This window comes from Mytilus californianus, unplaced genomic scaffold (assembly GCF_021869535.1).
Source record: "Mytilus californianus isolate M0D057914Y unplaced genomic scaffold, xbMytCali1.0.p SCAF_3, whole genome shotgun sequence".
Lineage (NCBI taxonomy): Eukaryota > Metazoa > Mollusca > Bivalvia > Mytilida > Mytilidae > Mytilus > Mytilus californianus.
Window position 1 is genome coordinate 84,667,288 of NW_026262679.1, and position 25,837 is coordinate 84,693,124.

Genomic DNA, 25,837 nt, shown 5'->3' on the forward strand with positions numbered 1-25,837 from the left:
ATCATAGCCGTAATCACCAGTATAAAAGATCGGTCCAACACGTCACAAAACAAAATCGAACAACAAATCTTGTCCAAACTTATCAACGAGACAGCTACATAATTTGTGTGCATATATGTATGTATAGACAAGAGTTATTAACATACAGCGATTTAAAAGTATAAACTTTTGTTATTGTATATCAACAATCGTGGTTGTTGGGAATCATGGACGGACAGAATAAAGATAATGAATAAGTTCGAACCATAAAGGTGATATCCGTTTTTTGAATTGTAATAAGTTCGTTAGTTAAAAATTTAAAGAAGTTAAATCAAGTTAACACAATGGTCAGTGGATTCTTTAAAAACAATCTACAGTTAGAACAATAGACTGACTTCAGAGAAATTGGTTAAGGTAAGATAACAGTCAATAACCAATCCGCTATCACTTTGTACCTTTCCGGAGCACCTGAGATTTTTTCCAGTTTTTTTGGTGGGTTTCATGTTGCTCATTCTTTAGTTTTCTTTGTAGTATTTGGTGGACCTTTTTGTCTTTTCGTTTCGTTTTATTATTTTTTTTTTTGCCATAGAAGAGGGATGAAAGATACCAGACGGACAGCCAAACTCACAGATCGAAAACAAACTGACAACGCCATGGCCAAAATTAAAAAGACAAACAGACAAATAAAAGAAAAGATGACACAACATAGAAAACTAAAGACTAAGCAACACGAGCCCCACCAAAAACTGGGGGTGATCTCAGGTGCTCCGGAAGGGTGAGCAGATCCTGCTCCACATGTGGCACCCGTCATGTTGCTTATGTTATTACAAATCCGGTAAATAGTCTAATTTGTGTCAGTTTTTCTTTGACATCTAAGTTTTGAATGTCCCCTATATATCTAATTGTCTCTTGTTTAGTAATTTTTTAGCACGCTATAAAAAAGAAGTAATCACCTACTACAGTTTTCATCCAAGATCCTTGAACCGTCACAGAAAATTTTGCCACCCCTTTATTAAGTTGTTTAAATATTTTTTACACCTGAAATTCCATATACTTATATATTCATAAAGAAAACATTATCAGTTGTTATATTATTTGAAACCAGGTTCGCGCCTGACCACTACACTTTGTTCATGTTTCAGCGTAGCGTAAATCCAAGTGGTTCCCAGTTTAACCCGGTCATTGTACTTTTTATCCATTTTGTAATTTTGGATTTATCTAGCAATGTTTTACTTGTTTCTTTGTTTTATCATTTTTCTGAACGGATTTTCTTGCATTCGTATCTGTACCATTTGTTATATATTCCGCCAAGTATTTTCTGTTACATTCTAGAGCTTGTGCTTTGTTAAGGACAGAAATCAATGTTAACCTTTAAATGTTGGTTTTTGCTTATGACCGGGTTTCAAATAAAAAGTCTTTAAACAAAGATAAACTTAATGTAAGGTTTTACTAAAACCCATCCTTATCCAGCTTGTCTGCGGGTACTCTTCAAATCATACACCATATACTCTGACATCATTATATGTTATTATACTTTATGCAAATTTCTTATATATTATCCATTCATTTCATTGGACACGCGGCATTTGTTAATTTTCTTCGTTGTCAAGCATTATGTATAGTAGCAAAGACTGTCTGCTCGGAATCAGAATAACGTATATTTAAATCCGGTTTTTTTTATTTATAAAAGCAACAGCAACATTCTAAGACACAAACTGTATGTGTATAAATTTGCTTATACAATTAGGGTTATAACTTTCGATAATTGTGATTCAATTAATGAAATGTTGCAGTTTATTCATTTCTTCACGTTCTTTGGAATTTTTTTTTAGCACAAAACGACATAATATTGGCTATAACAGGCGCGGATCCAGGATTGATGTTAGGGGGCGCTCCTCAGAATTAGGAGGGAGACCATGACCACATTTTGACAAAAAAAATGGCTGTTATTTTACCTATTAATGTACGTTTTTTTCCTTTTTTAGGGGGCGCGCGCCGGTTACGACCCCGTCTGAATCCGCGCTTGTATAATAGTGACTATGAGTATTGATGTTTAGCATCAATTGGCAAATATGTTATGCCGCGTGATTCATAACGAAAGCAAGTCTGACTATAAATGAATTAGATAGGTTCTACTATATTGGTTGATCAGGATAGGATATAAAGCGGGATATTTGGACTGACTCCCAACAAAGTGTATGTTAGATAATGGAAACATGGTTGGTCGCCAAATTAGGTCACGTACATACTCCTGACTGCTTTTGAAACAGTTTTTACGTGCTACGGGTTGCGCTCTTTCAGCGCGTGACTTACCAAATGAATTTCTTATTTTGTTGTGCATTTGGTTTTCTATTTTATATTTCATATTACAGTTTTCAGGTGGATGTGGAATCATGGAAGTATTTCATGGGCCATAGGGATAATGATAGCCTATTTAGAATTTTAATTTTCACCACTTTTTAACACTGAACCAGAACCTACATACACAGATAATTGTATTGCTTTCATTGCAATATTCAGACATAATTGTATGATTTCCGTCTTCATGATCTGTTATCCGAATAATACTAAGGCTCCTGGTGCTTTGCGGCCTTTTATCATGTAGTGAATACCAAATTTTCAAAAATTCTAAAATATTCATTTTCACCTGCATGTAAAATTATTTTATATTTATCTACACCTAGCTGATTCGTCCCTCAGATTGGAAAAATATGTTCCGTAGATTCTGTATTTGTGGTCCAATCACTGTGGTCAGATACATATATTGAACTAATAAGTATATTTCCCGGAAAGTACATTGTAAGTACTACCGTTCCACCTGGAATGCTATAACAATTAGGTCTGGGTAAACCGCAGAAGAACACATCGCTTGTAACATGTGGTCAGGTTTTACTGAGGCATTCAAGTAGATCTATTTATGTCCTTGTCTGTTTAAAAAGATATTATGTAATAAGATTTTCTGTCAACATCAAAAAAGAATTAATTACTCACATCTTATGACTTTTAACTATTACGGTCATAATGGACCAGTCGGTATAAAGAGAATATTCGAACGTCTTCCATCCGGAAACGGAGAGAATCCGGTATACAAATACACACTTCATTGATCAGAATGCAGTAATATTTGGATATCTTACCAACCTGGTAATGGATAACTATATTTTCGTGCAAGTTGCTGTATTTTTTGTGGTTGCAGGTAAGTAGTTTATTGTAACTATTATGTATACAAATTTCGCAGGTTATTATAAGTCGTGAGTTTTGTCATGACTCAAACAGTACACATTTGTTTTGATACAGATGATCTTAATCTCCTTAAGTTTACGATATCATTCTAAATTTTTCCTTCAAATGAGAGGAACATTAGGCAATACAAAAACCTTTTACCTTTATTATCTGTATACAGTTTTTTCTAATAAATAAGTTTTATCATTTCACTTTATTTTCTTCCATTAAATGTGATCTTGATCATATTTATCCCCCTATTAGCATTCAATATGCATTTGTTAAGACGTGTTAAATTTCTGAGATAATAAGCTAAGACAACAAAAATCTGCTAACTGAAGAGTAAACCTTTTTCTATATTCCTGGCAATTGTGTTCAATATGTTTATACCCTGTTTTAAACAGATGAGTGATAATTGATTTTCAGTAGGGTTAACGTTTGAAGTTATTAAATAATATTTTATGGTTTATAATAGTCTAAAAAATAATGAAATTTTTACCAACTTGATATTGAATAATTCGATGAAAATAAATTGTAATGTGGTAAACACTGCCACCAACAGAAAATTTAAAAACATGATATGTACATAAGTAATATTTACGTCTAACATGTCAACACCAATATGATTTGTGTAATGAAAACGTGCTGTTAGGATTAAGTGTACATATAAATTTGTACATGGATAGATGTGAGGCATAATTATTAAATTAAACTATTCATTTGCCGAAATCCTATCGTAAAATTTCAACACGCTTGATTCATTGATTTTTATATCACAGATTTTTGTATCAGTCTTATAAGCCCAATGACAATTTCAATTCATGTTTATGTTTTAAAATCACATTGTGATTTTTATATTTTTGTATATTTTTTCCAATGCCTAAATGTAAGTTATTTCCCATTTAGAGTAATAATAGCAAAATTTGCATTGTAAAAACTTTTAAAAAAAATAAAAGTTTTATTACAGTTTGGCACTCAATGTAAATAAGTCCCAACTCGAAAACTAACTTATCCGAAATTAGAAAAAGATAAAAATGTTTAACTTAAGTTCAGGTTTGAAGTCATTTTTTTAAGAACACAACATTGTTTATAGAACCAAACAGTCTTATTTGCACATTATGAAATTGTAAATTGATATTTTTTTTTTCAATAAATTGCAGACTTAATTTTGTACAATTGAAAATATTTATTAATTTCTTTTTAATTCTGCCCGGTATTCTCGTGAAAAAAAAAGATGTGACGTCATTTTAATGGTGTTAAACAACTCCTAATCAATGTTTTTATAACGTCTATGAAATTGTCTTGTTCTTGCTTCTTCGTCATTTTCAATACATTGATTCATCAAATTTAGCTTTTTTTGCAACCAATAGGTGCAGACTTTTTAAAGCTCAATGTTGACTGATTGTAAAATTCAACTTACTCGTGCAATAAAGTTTATGAGTTACAGAAACATTACATATAGTTTCATTATCAATATTTGTTTATCGTTTTTTTTTATATTATATTCAATTTTTACCCTCATTCAGAACAAAATATTTAATTCATATACTATGTACTGTTAAACAATTGAAAGATAATGTCCCTGTTTTCACTCGATATTATTTGCAGAGAAATACATTTTTGTGAAAAATTTTATTTGAATTATGAAAAGCTTCTTTTTCTCTTTTCAAGTAATACAATATGTTTAACCCATATCATTTCCATTACTAGAAGTAATCTTTTACTATACGCTAATTTCTCACGTCATTTAAACGTTTTATGGTCTAACTGGATCCCTGCATCTTTGAACTGATAAAGTAATATTGTGACTGCATGACATTTTTCAAACACCCGTCTTTATTCCCCTTGAGAATATTCATCTCTTATCCTGGATGATCAGAAAGAAAAAACTATTTAAGGGTTATTGGCAGTAATTGGCCACAGTTTAATAGATTAAATTACATCACAACTATAAACTTCAAACAATATATTTTTTCTGAAAATTGTCAACTTTAATGTCCAATATAATTATATATTCTAACACTTTGAGACATAATATATGATGGTCGCCGACTGTTCTTAAATAGAAGACCATAACTTCTCAATTGAATAGGACGAAAATCCATTAACCCTGGAAATCAGAGGCTAATGATTTGAACCGATTAAATTGAAATTAACCCTGGAAATCAGAGACTAATATTTGAATTGAGTTTGTGAATAATATATAACAATGCTATCCGAGCGCAGCGAAATGTGCCCATTATTGAGACGGAGTTCACAGACGCAACAAAACAATCCATGCATAGAGAATCCGTGTCAAGTCTTTGTTGTTGCCATTATTCACCAATCTCAAGGTACACAATCATCAAACACCATTGTATATTTCGCTACATTTCGATCTGCCTCTGAAAAATATGAGAAACAGCAGCAGTATATTGTCCAAATTGACTTAACAGTAAAGAACATATATAATACAAATAACACATTATCTAACACTGAACTTGTATTTACAATTTTTCATTTGAACCCCGCTGCAAGATTCAGAAAAATGAAACTAATGTTGCAAGTCAAGAAAATAAAATTTGGGAAAGGGAAGGTGGGTTAAATGAAATAATTCTTAGCCTTTCAACCACGTCTTTTCTCTTCCAATATTCTTGAAAAAAGGAAGTGCGTCACTGTGAGTTTGATGACGAATGCTGCAGCTAAATACCGCAATAATTCTTAGACTTTCAACCACGTCTTTTCTCTTCCAATATTCTTGAAAAAAAGGAAGTGCGTCACATTGAGTTTGATGACGAATGCTGCAGCTAAATAAGATAACACAATGACAACTATAAACCAGACCACTGCGGATAAGAGATTTAAAATCTAAAGTTAGCTCAACCTACTGACGTAGATTTTATGCCCAACAATCGCACAAACGACGTCAAATAACGTCACCGATAACCAAACGCTTTGACGGGAAGATTAGGGACTAGGATGAAATTCTAAAAAAAGGCAGGACAGGAGTTTTAAGTAAAAAAAAGGCAGGATTAACAACTCATGTAAAAAAGTCATGATAAAGTAATAAAAAAAAATGCAGGACCGACTAGTGAAAAATAAAAAGGCAGAACAGAGATTACAACTAAAAAAAAAATGCAGGACAAAATTTTCCATCCTAGCCCCCCCTTTTAGAAGTTACATGGTAGCTCCCTTACAATTGGAATCAAGCGTATTACGAATTGATACACAAAGCCACAACACATTATTGAAGATAAGCCAAAGGATTTTACACCAAATAATAACGGTTTTACTTTGTCGCTCTGAAGAAATTGTAACCTGTGATTAATCGCAATAAATTTCTGTTATTTCTCAATGTAATCTTGTCTGCCCAAAAAATCTACAATGGAAATTTCAGGTTGTATTAATGTAAACTGACACGAGACGAAAGCTTTATTAACGTCCAACACTAATCATAAACAACATTCAATCATGATTGGTGACAAGAAAATAAATGATCTAAAAAATAATTACTAGTACAAAATAGTCATTTTAAGAACAATAATAAAAAATACACACAAGACGTGTGACACGCTTTTGTGGTGTGGGATATATGGAGTAAAAAAGGTGGGATTCGGGGAAAAAGTGGGAAGCGGGAAAAAATTACAAAAAAGCGGGATTTGGGAAATGAGCACCCCGTGTCACCCCTTTACACAACAGAATATCTCTACAATACCAGTTACAGACATAGATCTTACTGAAGGAAGGTCATTATTTCTTCTTCAAAAACAAAAACAAAATTTCGTAAAGCAGCACAAGACATACGGATAGCATTCACCTCAATTCTAATTCTTTATGGTTTTTAATATATTAAAATGAAGAAAATTTGGGTGAGGTTGGTCATTTTCTGCTTTTTAAAGATATTTAAAAAATAAAGAGACAATGGAATTCATCTCGCTGTTTTGTTTTACACATATAGCAGATCCTTTCTTCAACCGGAACCTTTGCGATCAGCACCAAAATTCCTCTCGCTGATTAATATTACACACATAACACATTCTTTCTTCACCCGGAACCTCTGCGATCATGCGTCCAATTAAAATTTTTTTTTTTAAATATTATTCGTACGATTCTTTTGCAGAAATGCGACTTGTGCAATTGAGGTTACTAATTATATTACATAAATATTGCTATGTTTCAACACAGAAAACTATGGTGTACTTGCTTCTCAAGTGAAGTGGTATCAATAATGAATAGATATTCTAAATGAAATGAAGCAAACTCTGTGGTATATATACATCTTTAGGCCAACAACACATTTACACACATAACTTGATTAAAACAGAAAAGCACACTTATATATTTTTTTTATTACTTAGTTCTTACTCATTAACAAGCTCAAATAATCAAAATCATGCTTAGCCGGATGACGATAATTTCAATATAGAATTTAAAGTTCAAAATTTTACATCCATAAAATACAGACGTAGAATTTCGTTATCACGATAATTTTGGGTTTTTTTTTCCTCTTTGTTCTCATTCATATGAACAATTAGTAAAAAAAACGATGAATAATTTGCATGAAAAGACTGTCATGTCAAGGGAAATTACAGAGAAGGCATGAAAAAGCCAACATAATTCGAACATAGAAATGAATATTTTGTACGTGCATCATATCTAATAATTTCCTTCATATGTTCGAAGGAAATTATTCTGTAGTATATCATTAAATGATAATAAACTTATATATTTGTCTTGCACCGTTTGCTTTTACTCTTCAACGTTTTGCAAAACCTGAAATTTAAATGCATAAGTTGCCTTAAATGCGTACTTTTCAGTTCTTACAGTAAATATATAAGTATGAAACACGGCCATATCTAAAAAGACTTTTGGGTGTAAGGTGTCTAATGAAAACATATATGAGTCAAATATCTATTTCAATACAGGCCTTTGTTCTTTAACCCAACATAGTCAATATAAGTCAAATATCCATGAACATGTATGTCAAATTTGTCAATTGCAACATAATTATTCATGACGTCAAACTGACAAAAAAAATCTGCAATTTTATTACCATATAAAATAGTCCTTTTTATTTATTAATACACATAAAATCAACGCGCTTTTGAAAAGATTTAAATGTTCTTTCTTTTTTTGCATTCGGCGGCTAAACACATCTTAGCATCAATTATTTAATTTAAATTGTATTACGCTTTGCATGTCTGTTTTTGTCCTTGAAAAATTAGCTACAATGTGTGGATGAAAATTACAAATAAAAATGTACCTGTGTATATATAACAAAAACGTTCTACTTTCCTTCGGAATCCTTAGATATATAACAGTTATCAGTTCGCTTCAAGTGTCAATCTATTTTTATACAAAAAGATACTTCTTCAAAGCTCATTCTTTAAAAACAAAATTCAACGTGAACATTTTTTTTTAGAATGAAACAAACAATACTATTGTTGCAAAAAGGGGGGAAAATACCAAGGGGGACAACCAACAACAATATGTCGCTTAAAGACGCCCGCAATGGACTAGTGAACATTTATAATGTTGGATTCTCTATTCCATCATAGCCAAAAGGGGGGGGGGGGGGGTGAACAAACAAATAAAAGTCTACAAAATACTACAAAAAAACTGAGCAACACGAACATCATCAAAAGATGGTGGCGAAATTATATGCCGCAGAAACGGTTACAAAGTACAAGCTTCTTGTCGAAATCTATTATGTTACTTCGAAAGAGCAGGCAGCAGTCACTATAAATTATAGTAATTAGCCTTTTTATGTTTTAAAACAAAATTAACTAGCCTTTTATGTTTTAAAGCAAAATTAACTAGCCTTTTATGTTTTAAACAAAATTAACTAACCTTTTAGGTTTTAAAACAAAATAAACTAGCCTTTTATGTTTTAAAACAATGTCATATATCGGTTAGGGTTAGGGTTAGGGTTAGGGTTAATCAATTGTGTTGTTTTAGCATCGCCGCACGCCATACTTTGTACAAATGAAAAGCTGATTAAACACTAGTGACAGTTTGTCAAGACTTACTTTTATGGAGTACTATAAACGACCCTCAGTAAGCTTTCGTTAAAATTATTTCTCACGTGATTTGCTGTATATTCTAAATGTTTTTTTCGTTGAACATATAGAGTAAAGCCACGAAAATGGACTTGCTTGTAGGTAATTTCTAGCATGTGTGTTCATTGGGACATATTGAAATGTTTTCTTTGATGTGTTTGTTTTGAAAGTTGTGATTCTTCGTGTTCAGCATTTGATTCTTTATTTCAATCAAATTTGTGTTTTTACAGATTTTTTAAATGGTGACGTCCGTTTTCGCTGAACTGGAATACATTTTTGTTTCGGGGCCAGCTGAAGTCCGCCTCTGGGTGCGGGATTTTCTCGCTGTGTTGAAGACCCTTTGGTGGCCTTTGGCTGTTTTCTGCTGATTGGTCCGGTGGTTGTCTTTTTGACACATTCCCCGTTTCCGTTCTCAATTTTATTATTTAAAACTTTATATTGTTTAGTGAAATTTGGGAATAATTTTACATAGTTAAATTATACATTTCACTTTTGCTTAGCCTAAAACTACCGTTGAAAGTTAAATAGCTGATTACAGATTAACATTACACGTGGAGATACTGTAGTCGTTCTCAGGTTGAGGTTGAGGTGGAATGTGTTAGTATTGTTCGTAACCGATTAACCGAAGTAAGCAGTAGAAATTTCTTAAATCACTTCCCATTGAAGATAAGTGACGAAACTTCAACTTTGTAGTTAAATTATAAACTCTAAAGGACATGTGTAAACAAGAAATAACTTTTCTAAAGCTAGTCGTCTCTTTGGTGATGAAATTAGAATACATATTTGTCATTGTATCTCAGTTCATTCAAAATAGCTTTGTATATAAATATAGTAGTAGATTACAAAATTTAAAAGGCTTATAAAATGTTTGTGATTACCAATTTTTTTTTCTTTTTTTTTGGGGGGGGGGGGGGGGGGGTAAACCACTGGAAAGGTGTGGAGGGGGTCATTTCTTAATCACCTGCGCTCGTTGGTAAAAATTAAGTACCAATAAGAAGGTTGTTTTGTTATCGATTTTTTTTCAAATAGATTTGTAATTCGTTTATTCGTCCTTTGACTGTTTATTTATTTCTTTGTGTTAGAAAATAATGGCCACTCCCGCCTATATCTGTTTCACTCATAGTAGGTATCAATAAGTGTGAAACGTAATAGATATTTAACAACACAAATAATATATTACAAAACATTTCTCACATCTTTTCAAAACGATCCTTAAAATTTTAAAGCTTGATATATGGTATAGTTAAATTTTTGTTGCTGAAGATATGACATTGGATTCGTGTCTTTTTATTGTAGTTGGACTTCTTTCGCAATGTGGAATACCCCATTCCTCTTTTTTCCGTATTTGAATAAAGAGTATCCTAAAACTTAAAGTGATTCTCTTTAGATATAAATAAGAAGATGTGGTATGAGTGCCAAATGAGACAACTCTCCATCCAAGTCACAATGTATAAAAAGTAAACAATCATAGAGACTGTTTTTTTTCATGTTTGGTTTTTATTGGACTTCATAAATATAAATCTTTGAGAGAAAACAAATACTCAAAAGGGGAACTTATGATACGAGCTATTGTAAGCGCCTGAAATACAAACCATAGTAATTTCATCATATCATAATAATTTCATTGGTTATGAAGAAGGCGATAAGTGCAGCAATGCAATTTTGATTTCAGTATGAGGTCATCAACTGTAACATATTATAAATAATGTTTTTTTCCGTTGTTTTTTTTGTGTTTTTTTTTTATATAGCAAAAACGGTTATTAAGCATAGAGTTTGACACTGTATTGTTTATTTTTGTTTTACATGAACATGTCCTTCTTTTATTTACCATAGTACCATTGTTATTTCTAGTAAAGCGATTTTATTGTACTGATCTATATTGAACAATTTTTATGTGCATTTGTCATTCAAAACTGATTAAAACAAAAGTGTTGAGATGAAAAAAATAGTAGCGTAAGCCCAACCTTATAATATTACTATACTGGTTAAAAAAGCAAATCCACAAAGTTTTGAGACTGTAGAAAAATGAGAAGGTACAAGGCTCAATATGCCATATTTGAAATATAGCAAAAATTTCAAATTAAGACTTAATGACTGTTATAACAATGAACCACTATTAAAACAAGAAATAGATTAAATATCATTCCATGACGTCAAATTTAGCAAAGCAAAAATAAAGAAAACAGACGAATTTCCATTGGTTTTCAGGACCAGAAACATATCACCCAAGCGAATAGGTCGACAAAAAAAGTAAACATTATGATTGTTATACATGATATGATAAATAAGATGCAGGACTTAAATATTTAATTTGTCCAATCCTGCGCATTTTTTTCAGGCCCCAGTGTGGTCGAAATCCAGAAGATTTGGAAAATGTCATCAACATCTGTATGTGAGGCCTATGTTGGGTATCAAATCTGACGATACTTTCGAAACGTTCAAAAAAGTTCGATCTATAAGGTAGATCGGGTGTCATTTTCTGAGCATCCCTTTTCGGCATGTTGCAAAAATCCTCATTTTTTGTTTAGAAATATTTTAAAAAGTATCATTCAATATACAACAGAAACATCATAAACTTGAAATTTTTATATCAAACTATCAAAAATTAAGTGTCGTTAAGTGTATCTAAAATTTTCAGAAAAAAATCCTTTTAAAATCAAGTGCAGATAATTATATTGAATTTTTTGTTTTTTGGATTTTTCAAGAAAATAAGGTTGTCCTGCGAGAGAATGTTCTGTGCTAGTGATTTTGTCCTGACCGGTTCTGCTGGGTCATTATTCTGTGCTGGCGAATTCGTTTTCATTTTATCAGAAAGGCAATAAAACAACCATTGTGTTGCTCAATTTTTCACTAATACGTTATACGTACATCGCAAGGTATTTTAAAACGATTTTTTTTCTCGCAAAAGTAGTGCAAATTCGCTAAACGAAATTGTCCTGGTACTGTGCTAGTGATGAGAAAATATGTTCTGGTTCGGTTCACCTAGAAAAGACAAACAAACATTTGGTGAATGAAATATTTGAGCGATTAAACAACGGCCTGATTTATGTACTATACAATAAACAAAAAAACAAATATGATAGACTGCAACCAACGACAACATAAGAAAAACTGCAAAAATCAGTTAAAAAGGGCTATCTCGTGTTATCATCATTTATAGAAAAGTACCATAAGCTTCTGATTACTTAGTATTAGAAAAAAAAACAACGTCCATGTCTTTTGGCCTCTGAGTATACCACATCTCCTTTTTTATATCAATCTTTTTAACTTTTTGCCTAATATTGATCTAATATATGACTCGAACATTTAAAATGGAAAAGGTTTTGCATAAAAAGTGGTGAGTTTAAAAATAAAAGTAATGACTTTACATAGGAACGTGAAGCTAAATGGGGAGGGGAGTACAGTACATATCTAAAAATAGTCTTTCACCTATGCAGAGAATATATTTTAAGGTACAAAAATTACGAGCGATGTTGAAACACAAAATTTTAGGTAATAAATTAGGTGCCGCCTAGCATCCTAGATATCGTTTCTGTGATTCTTTCGTGCCGTACTCTAGATTCTTTTTTATTTATTCAACCAAATTAGTTTCTATCCTGTATCTGTGCGAAAGAGACACTGTGACACATGTCATCCGCAGCTAAAATCGGCATTCTTTCTATAATGTAGTTCGTAATAAATGGAAGATAACAATATTGTTTTGAGTGAAAGGGGGTGGGATGGGTTGGTGAAAGTTGCTAAGCTTGGAAAAGTTTTATAATGTTTGTAAATTATTTGATGCAGATTATTATGAACAACTTTGATCACGTCAGAAAATAATTTAACCCTTAAAACGTTTACCAAGACTGAAGAGGGTGGTCCTAGAAAGATAAAAAAAAATCTTATCCTATGCAGATAACAAAACATTTTCTGATACACAAATTACAAGTAATATTTTTGCACAAAAATTTAAGCCAAAACAGTAGATCAGGCTTTATCATCCTGGATCTCAGTTTTCTGGCAAGCAGACTTATTTTGTGGTGCACTGTTGTTAGGTCTTTCCAGTTTACTATGAAAAGACATTTTGTTTTTGTTCTGATTAATTTTTTTCTTCCACCAATGTTGTTTTTGAAAATTCTATTTGATTTTGCAAAATGTCTATAAGATATTTGGTAATTGGTATCTAACAGTTATGCTTTTGAAACTCACCCTCCCATGTTTCTGTGCCTGTCCCAAGTCAGGAGCCTGTTGTTCAGTGATTGTCGTTAGTTCATGTCTGTCATAATTGTTTTGTTATAAATTCGTCCGTTACTTTTCTTAATTGATTTTTTCATATTTTTCATGTACGGGCCTTTTATAGCCGATTATACGATATGGAGTTTTCTCATTGTTGAAGGCCGTAAGGTTGTCTATAATTGCTTACATCTACTTCATTTGAACTTTGGTGGATAGTTGTCTGATTGGTTATCATACCACATCTCCTTATTTTTATACAGTTCAACGGAACACTTTTCCGTATGGGAGTTATCTCCCCATATGTTTTGTGCTATTGCTTCTCCTCAGACAACGTAAAAGTTATCGCTTATATTATTATAAGCATTTCAAGAATTATACATTTTGCATTGTGCTTTGAAAAAATCAAATAATTTTCTTCAACCGTATATAATATGCTTATTGTAATTGTGCGTGCAAAATGATGAACGCCAGACATCTGTTATATGTCAAAACTTAAGTAGAATATATCACAGGGGCTCGTATCATAGAATTTTTGAGGCGGAAATATATGCCAGTCGACTTTATAAACAAATGTAGAATGCATACCAGTCGACTTTATTAACACAATGTAGAATGCATACCTGTCGACTTTATAAACACAATGTAGAATGTTTACCAGTCGACTGGCATATATTTCCTCCCCAAAAACATCTATGATACGAGCCCCTTTGAGTGTATCGAGAAAATTTGAAAACCGTAGCACAAAATCCCCTCTTTCTTCGATACAATTTAGTTTAAAAATTAACAGGTACCTCCCTGTTTTAAAGACAAACGTTAATACATGTACAACATTATTTGTGATAAAGATTTATTAATGTTGTCAAATTGCATCGGTTTTTTTGCATTTTTGATCAATTATTTCGACCTTTTAGATAAGAATCACTTGTTATATGTGTTTAGGTACCATGTGCAGATATGTAACGCATATTCAATACGGGAACAAAGAAACTAACATAAGTTTTGTAAAGTTAGTCGACCGTGTTTAAGGACGGAAAGACTACCACTTGGAAAAAGGTTATGTTTAATAGGATCAGAAAATTTGCCATGCATCAAGCCATATACGGACCTTTCAAAGAGTTGTCAGAAAGATTCATAAAATTGTAGAGAACATGACACTCTTCCTATTCAAGGCATGTAATTAAACGTCACTATTCAGACATGACACGATTGCCTTTTTATACATTCCGCTATACATCAGCCAAACCTTAGGGTTAAAAACTTATAATTGCATTACCTATTTTTATACACTTTCATAAAAAATAAATGGACGTTAGTCTCCGTTACTTATTTAGATACGTATTAAATCAAACTATGTTTAAATTTATTTTATTTTTACATGTTTTTAATACAATTTGAAGCATGCCCGTTCTAAACTCTTACTTGAATCTAATACTGAGTATACTTATAATTTCTTTTTAATTTATCATCTTACCATAAATTATATGCTTTAATAATGTGTTTATTGAATGACTTGTGTATACCTATAAGTTTGTATATATTGTAGACGATTTTAAAAAGGTCACTAGGGCTTGTGTTTTGTATAAAAATAAGATGTGATATGATTGCCAAATGACGTAGAAGTTGACAACTATAGGTCACCGTATGGCCTTTAACATTGAGCAAAACCCATACCATAGAGTAAGCCATAAAAGGCTCCGAAATAACAAATGTTAAAGCCCCAAACAACATCGTTTTTGTGTGTAAATCACATTACATAAACTGCTTGATAAATGAAGTAGGTATTGGCAATTCCCTTGGAAACTCAACATATACCCCCACGAACACTTACAAAGGAGGAAATCCAGGATAATCATAAGTCTGTTCTATGTTCCTTTGGAATTTCAACCAAAGATGAAGAACTGGATCTTCTTTCACTGTATTGGATAACTCAACTACACAAGTGTCCTCACAAACAACGTTATATTGCTAGGTCTTCCAGGTGCTCCACGAAACCTCTTTTCTAAATTATTTACATCAATTTTATCAGCAATCAAAGCCGGACTTCAAAGTTCTTGTGAAACTACCTATTCTAGAGGTGGCGTGAATCAGATGTGGATACTAAAGAATTCCAAAGATTTTTTTAGAGTACATACAATCTAAGACTCTTTCATCTTGCAATAGTATTAAAACATTTGACTTTTCTACACTTTATACACAAGTATTCCCCATTCCAAACTATAAGACAAATTAAGAGTTGGTCATGCTTTGTTTCATAAAAAAGAATGGCTTACGTAGATACAAGTTTCTTGTCTTAGGGAGGGATAAATCGTACTTTGTAAAAAATCACTCTGATTCAAACAAAAATATTCTCTGAAACCGACATTATCAAGATTCTTGATTTCTTGGTTGACAACATTTTGTTACGTTCGGAGGACGTGTTTTTCAACAAACAATCGGCATTACCATGGGAACCAACTGTGCTCCTCTTATTGCCGACTTGTTCCTTTATTCATATGAGGCTGACTTCATACAGGAACATCTTAGGAAGTAAGAAAAGAAGTTAGCAATTATCCTTTAATTTCACTTTCCGCTATATAGATGATGTTCTCTCACTAAATAATTCAAAATTTGGTGACTATGTTGAACGCATCTATCCCATCGAACTTGAGATAAAGGATACAGTAGATACAGTTCAGTCTGGCTCATATCTTGACTTACATCTAGATATTGACAATAAGGGTCGGTTGAAAACAAAACTTTACGACAAAAGAGATGATTTCAGCTTCCCAATTGTGAACTTTCCATTTCTATGTAGCAACATTCTAGCATCGCCTGCATACGGAGTATATATCTCCAAGTTGATACGATTTTCCAGGGCTATTGTTACCTATCATGATTTCCTTGATAGAGGGTTGCTGCTCACAAGGAAGCTATTAAAGCAAGAGTTCCAAGTAGTGAAGTTGAAATCATCCCTTCCTAAATTTTACGAACGCCATCACGAGTTGGTTGACCGTTATGGAATATCTGTTTCACAGATGACGACAGATATGACCCAATTGTTGTAACTACAATCTCGTCCCCTTTCCCCCGAATGTGACCTACAGAATTAAGCATATCACCGGGTTTGTACTTACATTAGCAACACGACGGGTGCCACATGTGGAGCAGGATCTGCTTACCCTTCCGGAGCACTTGGTGGGTTTCGTGTTGCTCAGTCTTTGGTTTTCTATGTTCACTTGTTTTGTGTACTGTTGTTTGTCTGTTTGTGTTTTTCTTTTTTAGCCATGGCTTTGTCAGTTTATTTACGACTTATGAGTTTGAATGTCCCTTTGGTATCCTTCGCCGCCTCTCTTTTTTTAAACAATTCAAAGGAGAAAAACTAACGGTTTGATTTATGTACAAAGCAATTAACGAAAAACAAATATGATATACAGCAACAAACGACAACCACTGAATAACAGGCTCCTCACTTGAGACAAGCACATGACAAATCGATACAAGCACAAAAAAAAACACACAAAAGACACAAGGTACAGATCTGAGAGTACTCGCAGTTACTGTAAGCTAGTTCAAAGCGTATAACAACAAATCATGTATCTAAGACTAAAATATGAATCAGTTCACATCCAACATCAATTAGCCTGTTTACTGAATATCGACTTTAATCAAACTTTGAATTGAATGTTTAAATGTTGTAATGATGCACTTATATTATCATTTATTCAGTAATGTCCAAAGTCGTATGTATCAATTGTATTCAACTAGATTGATTGATTGATTGATTGATTGGTGTTAACCGCTACTTTTAGCACTAATGTGCTATTTCGTGGCGGTCAGTTTTTATTGGCGGAGGAAGCTGGAGTGTTCAGAGAGAACTACCGACCTTAAGTAGGAAAACTGACAATCCTAGTCATTTAAGATTGGAGTCGAGCGCACCTGTATTCGTCCATACCAATTTTAAACAAATTAAGTCGTCTCACAGGCCTCCAGATTTTTTTGAAAATTTAGTGTTCAGCCCAAGAACCGGTTTGGCCACAACATAACAATTTCAAGTTTATTTACAATTTACACAGTGTGTATATGTTAAGTATGTTTAAATGAACATATGTTCTCATAGTTTAGGACCTTACTCATTATAGGTTGAAAAATACAGGCAAAGTTTAGATGTTTATGAAGTGTCCTATATTTTGACTTTAGTGGAACCTTAAATGCATTTTTTGTTTCGGAAAGATAAAATCTTTTTTGGATTTTGATGGGCTTTTTTTTTTCGTTCCTGCAGAAGGTGTAAAATAAACTAAGTTGGGATACATCTTTGAGATCCTCCCTCTCAGGTAACAAGTGTATTGTATTGTATTGATTGTCCTTGATTAACATGGACAATAGAAAGATAATATATATTTGCACAACTATAGGGTGTAACTGATTGGACAGTATCAAATGTAATTCAGGTGTTTGTTTATTTTTACACCAACAGCAGGAACGAAAAAAAAAAAACCCCTGAGGTGTAAATACAGCCATTTTTGTCCATTTGTTATGATGAACCTTAAAAACAATCATGTTTAGTTACCAATCAATAGACTCAAATAAATACAACTTGAACAGAAAAGAATCTGTATGTTGTTAGGGAGCGACCATTTGATTTTTATGGGGGGGGGGGGGGGGGGGGGCTAGGATGAAAAATTTTGTCCTGCCTATTTAATTTTCCCTCCTTTTGGTCCTGCCTTGTTTTTTCACTCTATTCGGTCCTGCTTTTTTTTTTTAGTTTATCCTTTATCCTGACTTTTTTTTTTACATAAATTGTCATCCTGCCCTTTTTTTGGCAAATAATCTCATCCTGCCTTTTTTTTTTACTCCAAACTCATCCTAGCCCTTATGCACAATATAATGTATGAATATTATAATATAAAAGGATTTTAATTCATTATCTTTAAGTTTAACGACGAGACATTGGTATGACAACTTTAATGGGCTTATGTGACTTTTTCGGCTAAAATATTCATGTTTTTAAATGAAAATACTTATATACTAAGGACAAGGACATTAAGTGCTTTATTTTGGTAAACAATATGGTACACGAACAAGGGGAAAATCCCTTGTATTTATATCACTGACACAGTCATTGAATTTTTGTAACTTCAGCTTACTGCATCTTCAATAGATTAAGTGTACTTTCAAATTTAGTTCACATTATGTCATATTTCTTGATAAATTATCAAGTCATTTATTGTCTGAATCTTTACTGCAAAATATTGATGATAACTTTTGACAAATTTCAAGTATTTGCCTTAAAACTAAATAGAAAGGACATCCTAAACCGAAACCTAATTCTGATCGAAGGTAATTTAAAAACTGTTAAGTGTCTTTATGATGCAACTAGACTCCCGTCATACAACTTGATTTTTTTTTGTTCAGAGTGTGCTTCATTGTCCAATTTAAAGGAGGACCAGAATGCAAAATTTCCCAAAAGTTCTAAGTATAGATATCAGTGAGATTTATATTTATTTTTGAACCATTCTCAATGGATTTTTTTTAATGACGGGTGCCGCATGTGCAGCATGATCTGTTTACCCTCCCAGACCACCTGAGATCACCCCCATTTTTTGTGGGGTTCGTGTTGCTCAGTCTTTAGTTTTCTATGTTGTGCTTTGTATTCTGTTGTTTGTCTTTTGATCGTTTTTCTTTTTTTTTGTTGGATTTGTCAGTTTGGCTTCGGTTTGTGTGTTTGAATATTGCTTTGGTATCTTCTTCCTTTTTCATTAACCGCTTATGTGTTCTCCTTGCACATATTGCCTTCCTAAATGACGCCTCGCCAATTACCTGTTACGCAAGTTTGAGTAGGTTTATTATCTCCCGTTATTTTCCCCTAGCGGGCAGATTGAATGTGTAAACATGCAATTTATTAATTATGAACTATGCTAGCTGTGTCGACAGATTAACATATCCCATGTGTTTTATTTGTTTACAACTAGTCCATGAAAAAATATGTCCTTGTTTTAGGAGATTGAAATCATTCACAAAACATTACTATTCATAATCTATAAACATATAGATAGTATTGAATATGATGTTCATGTTGATACTTTGTCTGTATAGCAATTCGATAAATAATCATCATATTAGATCCCTGATTTTTAAAACTCTACCTTTATTTTAATATCCATTTTTTCATTTTTAAATATATCTTCATTACTTTTAATATGTACCACGTGTAGTTTTTCTTGCAACGACAGCCATTTTGTGCAGACACAGCTTAAGTATGTAATGAGTAGAAATAACACTTTATACAGTTAGTGCGTTCGAAGTGCTTTTCTTTAATTACCATAACCAGGAACGCTCATTTCTCTAAAACTGAAAGCCAGGGATTCACAAATCCTTGAAGACCTAAATGACCAAAAGGACCAAATAGGAATAACCCGATTAACTTAGGGTCAACTTTTCTATCAATCAAACATTAATACCGGGTTTGTAATAACATGAGCAACACGACAGGTGCCACATGTGGAGCAGGATCTGCTTACCCTTCCGGAGCACCTGAGATCACCCTTAGTTTTTGGTGGGGTTCGTGTTGCTCAGACTTAATTTTTCTATGTTGTGTTTTGTGTACCATTGTTTGTCTATTGGTCTTTTTTCTTTTTTAGCCATGGCGTTGTCTGTTTATTTTCGACATATGCGTTTGAATGTCCCTCTGGTATCTTTCGCCCTTCTTTTTATGCCCCAACCGTCATCCAATCTTATCAAGTTTTCGGGTATCTGGTGTTTGAAGGATTTGCTCGCAAAAATGATTGACTCGAAAATATTTAGCACTTTACTTAATTTGTGGTCGTTTTATCAGTTGCTGAAATCATATGATGACCTCTAAATTTTGTTTCCTTTCTTTTGATAGGTTGTTGTTACCGATTCGTTAATCGTATACCTACATGTATTCTTATTCCTAATCATTAAAATCTTCCGGTTTGAAAGATAATAGTAATTTAAAATTTTACTTGGCATTTTTAAAGACAACATCTTTTGCTCACAACCTGAAATGATCGACCATATGCCAAACTTTTGAGTACTTTGCTAATTTGCAGAGCGGTTATATTGCCATATAATGACGACAGCTCTTACAATAGGATTGCACCTGCCCTTAAAAATGAATATGCAAATATGCAAATTCGTAAGTCACATCATCAATGTGTGCCTCCTCTTCGTGAACAAATGGACATTGTCTACTGTGAAAACTATCTGCCTTTTCAGTTAAAAAATCAGAATCAAAACCGTAGTGTTATTGCTATATAAAAAAACGAAATTTCGTAAAAAAATCCAGATTCAAAATAGAAATGAAGATACGAGAATACACCTATATAGTAGGTTTGATTCTTATGGTAAATAACTTTTATCTCACCTGTTTTCTTGAATTTTCGGCATTATTCTTTTAAACACGATGATTTCAACCTCCCAACTTCGTAAATAGTCAAGTTTAAGCATTTTTTTTTTTAGAATTACACAACATATTTTTAAATATCCGCCAGAAAAAGTTTTGAAAGACTTGTTAATTTAAGATTCGACGGGAAAAGGCTACTGTAGATTATCTGCAAATTTGATATAATATATATTTTTCAATCATCAACAAAGGGAAGTGATTGAACCAAAAGGGCCAAAATCACGTGGTTCAAATCATATTTAAAAAGTACCTAGGATTTTGATATACTTGTATACAAAACAAAATATCAGGTTTAGAAAGAAAGCTTTTTAAAAGTGCTGTAGTATGCTTTTATTAATATAATTAGTATATTTTTTAAAGGTCAGCTAGAAGTACATAGTTTTGGAACAGCGTATCAAGAAAATGGCGAGCATCTTATGACACAAAAACAATATTTGCCTTATGATGTGAGTGAGTTTCCGTTACAAAACTGGGCAGAAAGTACGAGTCGACAAAGATTAACACCTAAAGATTCAAGAGATAGACGATTAAAACAACAAACTAAGTCGAGGTTTACATTATTAGGATATGTACCGCTGTCTTTTTCAGATAATCCACAAGAAGAACCACGACAACAACATAAAGTAAAACGATCTACTGACGGTCTATTAAAAGCAAAGACAATCGTAACAGGGTCTTTGAACACGGGTAATTTAAATGCAGTTTCCATAACAGCAGATCGCATTGTAGGTGATACTGTGATAACAAAAAGTATCGATGTGAGATCCAAAAAAAACAACAGACTTGTTGAAAGAAGGTCGTTTGAAGGTGCACAAGGTAACCACAAGACAAGAACACGACCAACATCTTCAATGAGATCTTCTTATAAAGCATCAGAGTTAAGGGACAACATCGGACTAGATCACAATCAAGTTGACAACAGTAACCTTCAATTGCCGTCAAATGATAAAATGGAATCATTGATATTGCAACCTTTACCACCAAAACGAAATTCAAGGAGAAGATACCAGCCAAACTTTTCCACTAGATCTAGGAATAAAGGAGAAAGAAGAAGACGACCTTATCGGACACACACAGAGTCGATTGGCAAAGATGGAACAGATCAAAATAACCGTGCCGGCAGTAACTTTCAATTGATGTCAAATGATAAATTGACATCATTAATATTGCAACCCTTACCACCAAAACGAGGTTCAAGGAAAAGGGACAGGCCAACCTTTTCCACTAAATCTAGGACTAAAGGAAAAAGGAGAAGACGACTTCCTCAGGCACCCTCAGAGATGATTGGCAACGATGGAATTAAACATGCTGACAGCAACTTTCAAGTGCCGTCAAATAGGAAAAGCGAATCGATTTTATTCCCACCCCTTAAAACACAACACGATTCAATGATGTACGAACAACCAACCACTTCAACTAGATCTTTGTCAAAAACGACAAGGAAAAGACGACCTCCCCAGACATCCTCATATTTAACAGGTGGCAACATCGGAATTGAACACAATGAACAGGCTGATGAAAACTTTCAATTTTCAAATGGTAAAAGTGAACCACTGATATTGCAACAAGATTCAACGATAAATGACCAACATACCTCTTCCACTAGACCTGTGATAAAAACAAAACTCAGTCCGTTGATAGAAGGATTAAATGGTAAAAAATACCCTGAACAAAGAAGATTTCATGGTGCGGGAACAGACAAAACGGGACGCCCATCAGTTATTCGCAATTCTGGTCGCAACAGTAGGCGAAAATCTGGACGAAAATCTGGACGAAAATCTCGACTAACTAGAGTTCTAAGTGAGAACTTGTCAGGAAATCCTTCTGATAATAATGACAGACAACCATCATATAGAACGGTTGATGCTATTCAAAGTGGTGATACTTTCGTAAATCCTAGACGTTCAAAAAAGCGATATAGATCAACGGATCCTCCGTTAGACTTTGTTGAACAAAATGAGATTACAAAACAAAACATGAATGGACTTTTGGAGGCCAAAACAATTTCTTCTGGGTCAATCAAAACTGTTCATATGCGAGCTGAAGAGGTAAATGCTGATAAAATAAAAAGTCAAACTATAAATGCTAAAACTTTGACGGTACAACCAAAGCGTCCTGTAAATTTGGCACTATATGAATCTAAATCTGTTTCTGGGAAGCAAACCAATACATTTATTAAGCCAAAAAGTCCTACTTATGAAATAGCTAATCCAATTTTAAATGTTAGACCAGAAAAAAACATAATGCAAACACCAAAGTTTATTCGAAACAGATATAAAAAACGCTTAGGTCGTCAAAGGTTAAATATTGATAGACACCCGACGGCACCAGAAAGTTTAATTAATCTAGAGATGCTAGGAATAACCCGTACCGGGCAATTCGCACCAGAACGTAAGATGGTCATAGAACCGGCAGTTACAAAAGAAAAGATCAGGAACTGGGATAAGAAGAAGAATATTAATAGTAATTCTGCAAACTTACGACGAAGTAGTCCTACAGAATACGTAGGCGACAATTATAAATCTTTTCGCAAATATTCCAATGTATTTAATGATTCATTTATGTTTTAAAAAGAATTGCATTTAAAAGTTGTTTTTGGTTTATCTAGACCAAATTTAAATTTATAAACCATATCATGACAAATTCTTAAACAAATTGAAAAGTGTTGTTCCATGCACATTTCCTTATGTATGTGACCGCAATTTTTTTCAATAATATATAGTATGGATATGCGTCGTTGTCATTATCTATTTTTAGACACGATGTGTATGTATTGATTTCCGTTAAAGATGGCTACCATCTGACATATTTGATTTAATATATATGGCTTGGGGATAACAACCTCGATTTTCAAATTATCATTTTAGTCTGATTTTTCTGTATAAAAATTTTGTCTGCATATTTCAATTTTGTGGTAGCCCTCTCGAAAACCGAGCTATAGTTAAAACATCAAAGAGACCAACACTCATACTTTTATACGACGCATAAAATTTTAAATTTTCATAAAATTTGAAAGAAATGTTTTTGTCAATGACTTTCAGTTTTCGGGAACACCCTTTCGTCTATCATTTGCTGTTTCAAAGCCTTAACTCGGCATTACTGGAGACATTTATAGTCGAAACGCGCATCTGGTGCAGTAAAATTGGTACCGTTTATATTATCTAACCATTTTCGATAAAAAATGATAAAATAAGAATTTCAAATTTCATTAAACTACATAAAATAATTTCCATTTTATAGTATAATGATAGTGATTAAATTTTCTTTTATGTTTTCAATCCAATCTAATTTTTTCTTTGATTTTGGATGGCTCAACGATTTAGAACAATTTTTAAAATGCCAGAAAATCACACTTTAACATGAAACATTCAATTTTTAGATTTCCTTCAGTGATGATTTTATTTAATCATTCCATTATCATTTTCAAGAAATTGCTGTAATATGCTTAACGTACTTTGTTAAGCTCTTATAGTTTGAGTTTTGTTGGAACTAATTATGGTTTTGTGTGCTAAAACCGAACAATGTTTTTCACGGTTTTATATGTTACACCTTGGTAGATTATACCTGCGTCCTACATGTTATTGTGCCAAGCACAATACTGTGTCCAAAGTAGTTTTTAGTATATACTTATTGCAATTTTGTTGTCCATGATAGGTTATTGTATCTTAATGAGATCAGTGTAGCCCTCTATCATGATAACTTGATAACATGATAAAATTAGGTCAGAAAATATGTCTAGGAAAAATATATTTAAAAAATATTTTGATATTAGATTTCTTAAGTTCAAAGTGAATGTTACTATTTTTCACTTTTTCTTCAATTTTTGTTGTAGGTGATCCTATGTGTGTTGTTACTGTTTTACAAACTATATTTCAGAACATTATTGAACATAATGTATACGTTCATTAAAAAATATAACATTTTATTTGTTCTGAAATATAAGTACAATGATACGGTGACACATGTATGATAATTGTATCAATAAATTGAAATTAATGTACACCTTTTATTGAAAACAATATATTTTCGTCAGACCACTTGGTTGTTACATTTAAAGGTTGCTTATTTAAATAGTAAATGTAATTGTAATAACCAATATGTTATTGTTTAATTTATTTTTATCTGTTCGGAAATTAAATAAGTATATGTTTCATATTACTACCGTTACTTTGATTTTTTAAGAAGAAACCACCCCATCTTTTTTACCTTAAGACATGTTTTTGTATCTGCATTTACGTACAGCATTAAAGATTTTTTATCACGACAAAGAAATAATATTTACTTGATTGAGATATTGTTAAATTGTATCTAGAGTGCTGATAAGATCAAATTTAAATTAGTTACTTAATTAATTTTTGTTGTTTTTGACTTGAATAAAAGGTTTATATACCATTAAACAAGTTTTGTATATGAATTTATTGAATTTATGAAAATGATGATTTTTTTGTATGACGAAATAGAAATATTATAATTTTGAGACAATATTGCATGAAACTAGGATGCTGAAAAATTCAATTTATATTTGTTTCTATTTTACTATATTTATTTTGATTGTTAACATTTGGAATAAAAGGTCTTTCTCTAAACTAAACGAGTTTTCATATCTGTAATAACGAAATGTGTGAGCATAAAGATTTTTCTGCGATGGGGGATCATACCATTAAAGTATAAATAAATGTTAAGATACTGAAAATCACATCTAAGCTGCATGGACATAGAATTTGAATTTCTTCCCATTTACTACTGTTATTGATATTTAGGACTTGGTGGATAACAATTTTTTTTGTGTCTGAATCTTACATTATGATCATTGACTTTTAACTACATGGAAATATCAGGCACGGATCCAGAATTTAGTGGAAGGGTAGGGCGACCCAGTGCTGTAAAAATGAAAATAAAACTTTATACATTCCACGCGTCCGAAGTGTTTTTCTGTATTACAGTATAGGAATATTGATTTAATAAAACAAGAAGTATCTAA

The 25,837-nt window shown here is 32.5% G+C and overlaps 1 protein-coding gene across 1 annotated transcript; it reads left to right on the top strand.

Moving 5' to 3' along the window:
* Nucleotides 1-2,951: 2,951 nt before the first annotated feature.
* On the top strand, nt 2,952-25,837 carry LOC127735266 (uncharacterized). The gene is made up of 2 exons (XM_052245383.1): nt 2,952-3,175; nt 21,217-25,837. Exons 1-2 carry the CDS (start codon nt 3,127-3,129, stop codon nt 23,424-23,426), a joined length of 2,259 nt encoding a protein of 752 aa, XP_052101343.1. The 5' UTR covers nt 2,952-3,126; the 3' UTR covers nt 23,427-25,837.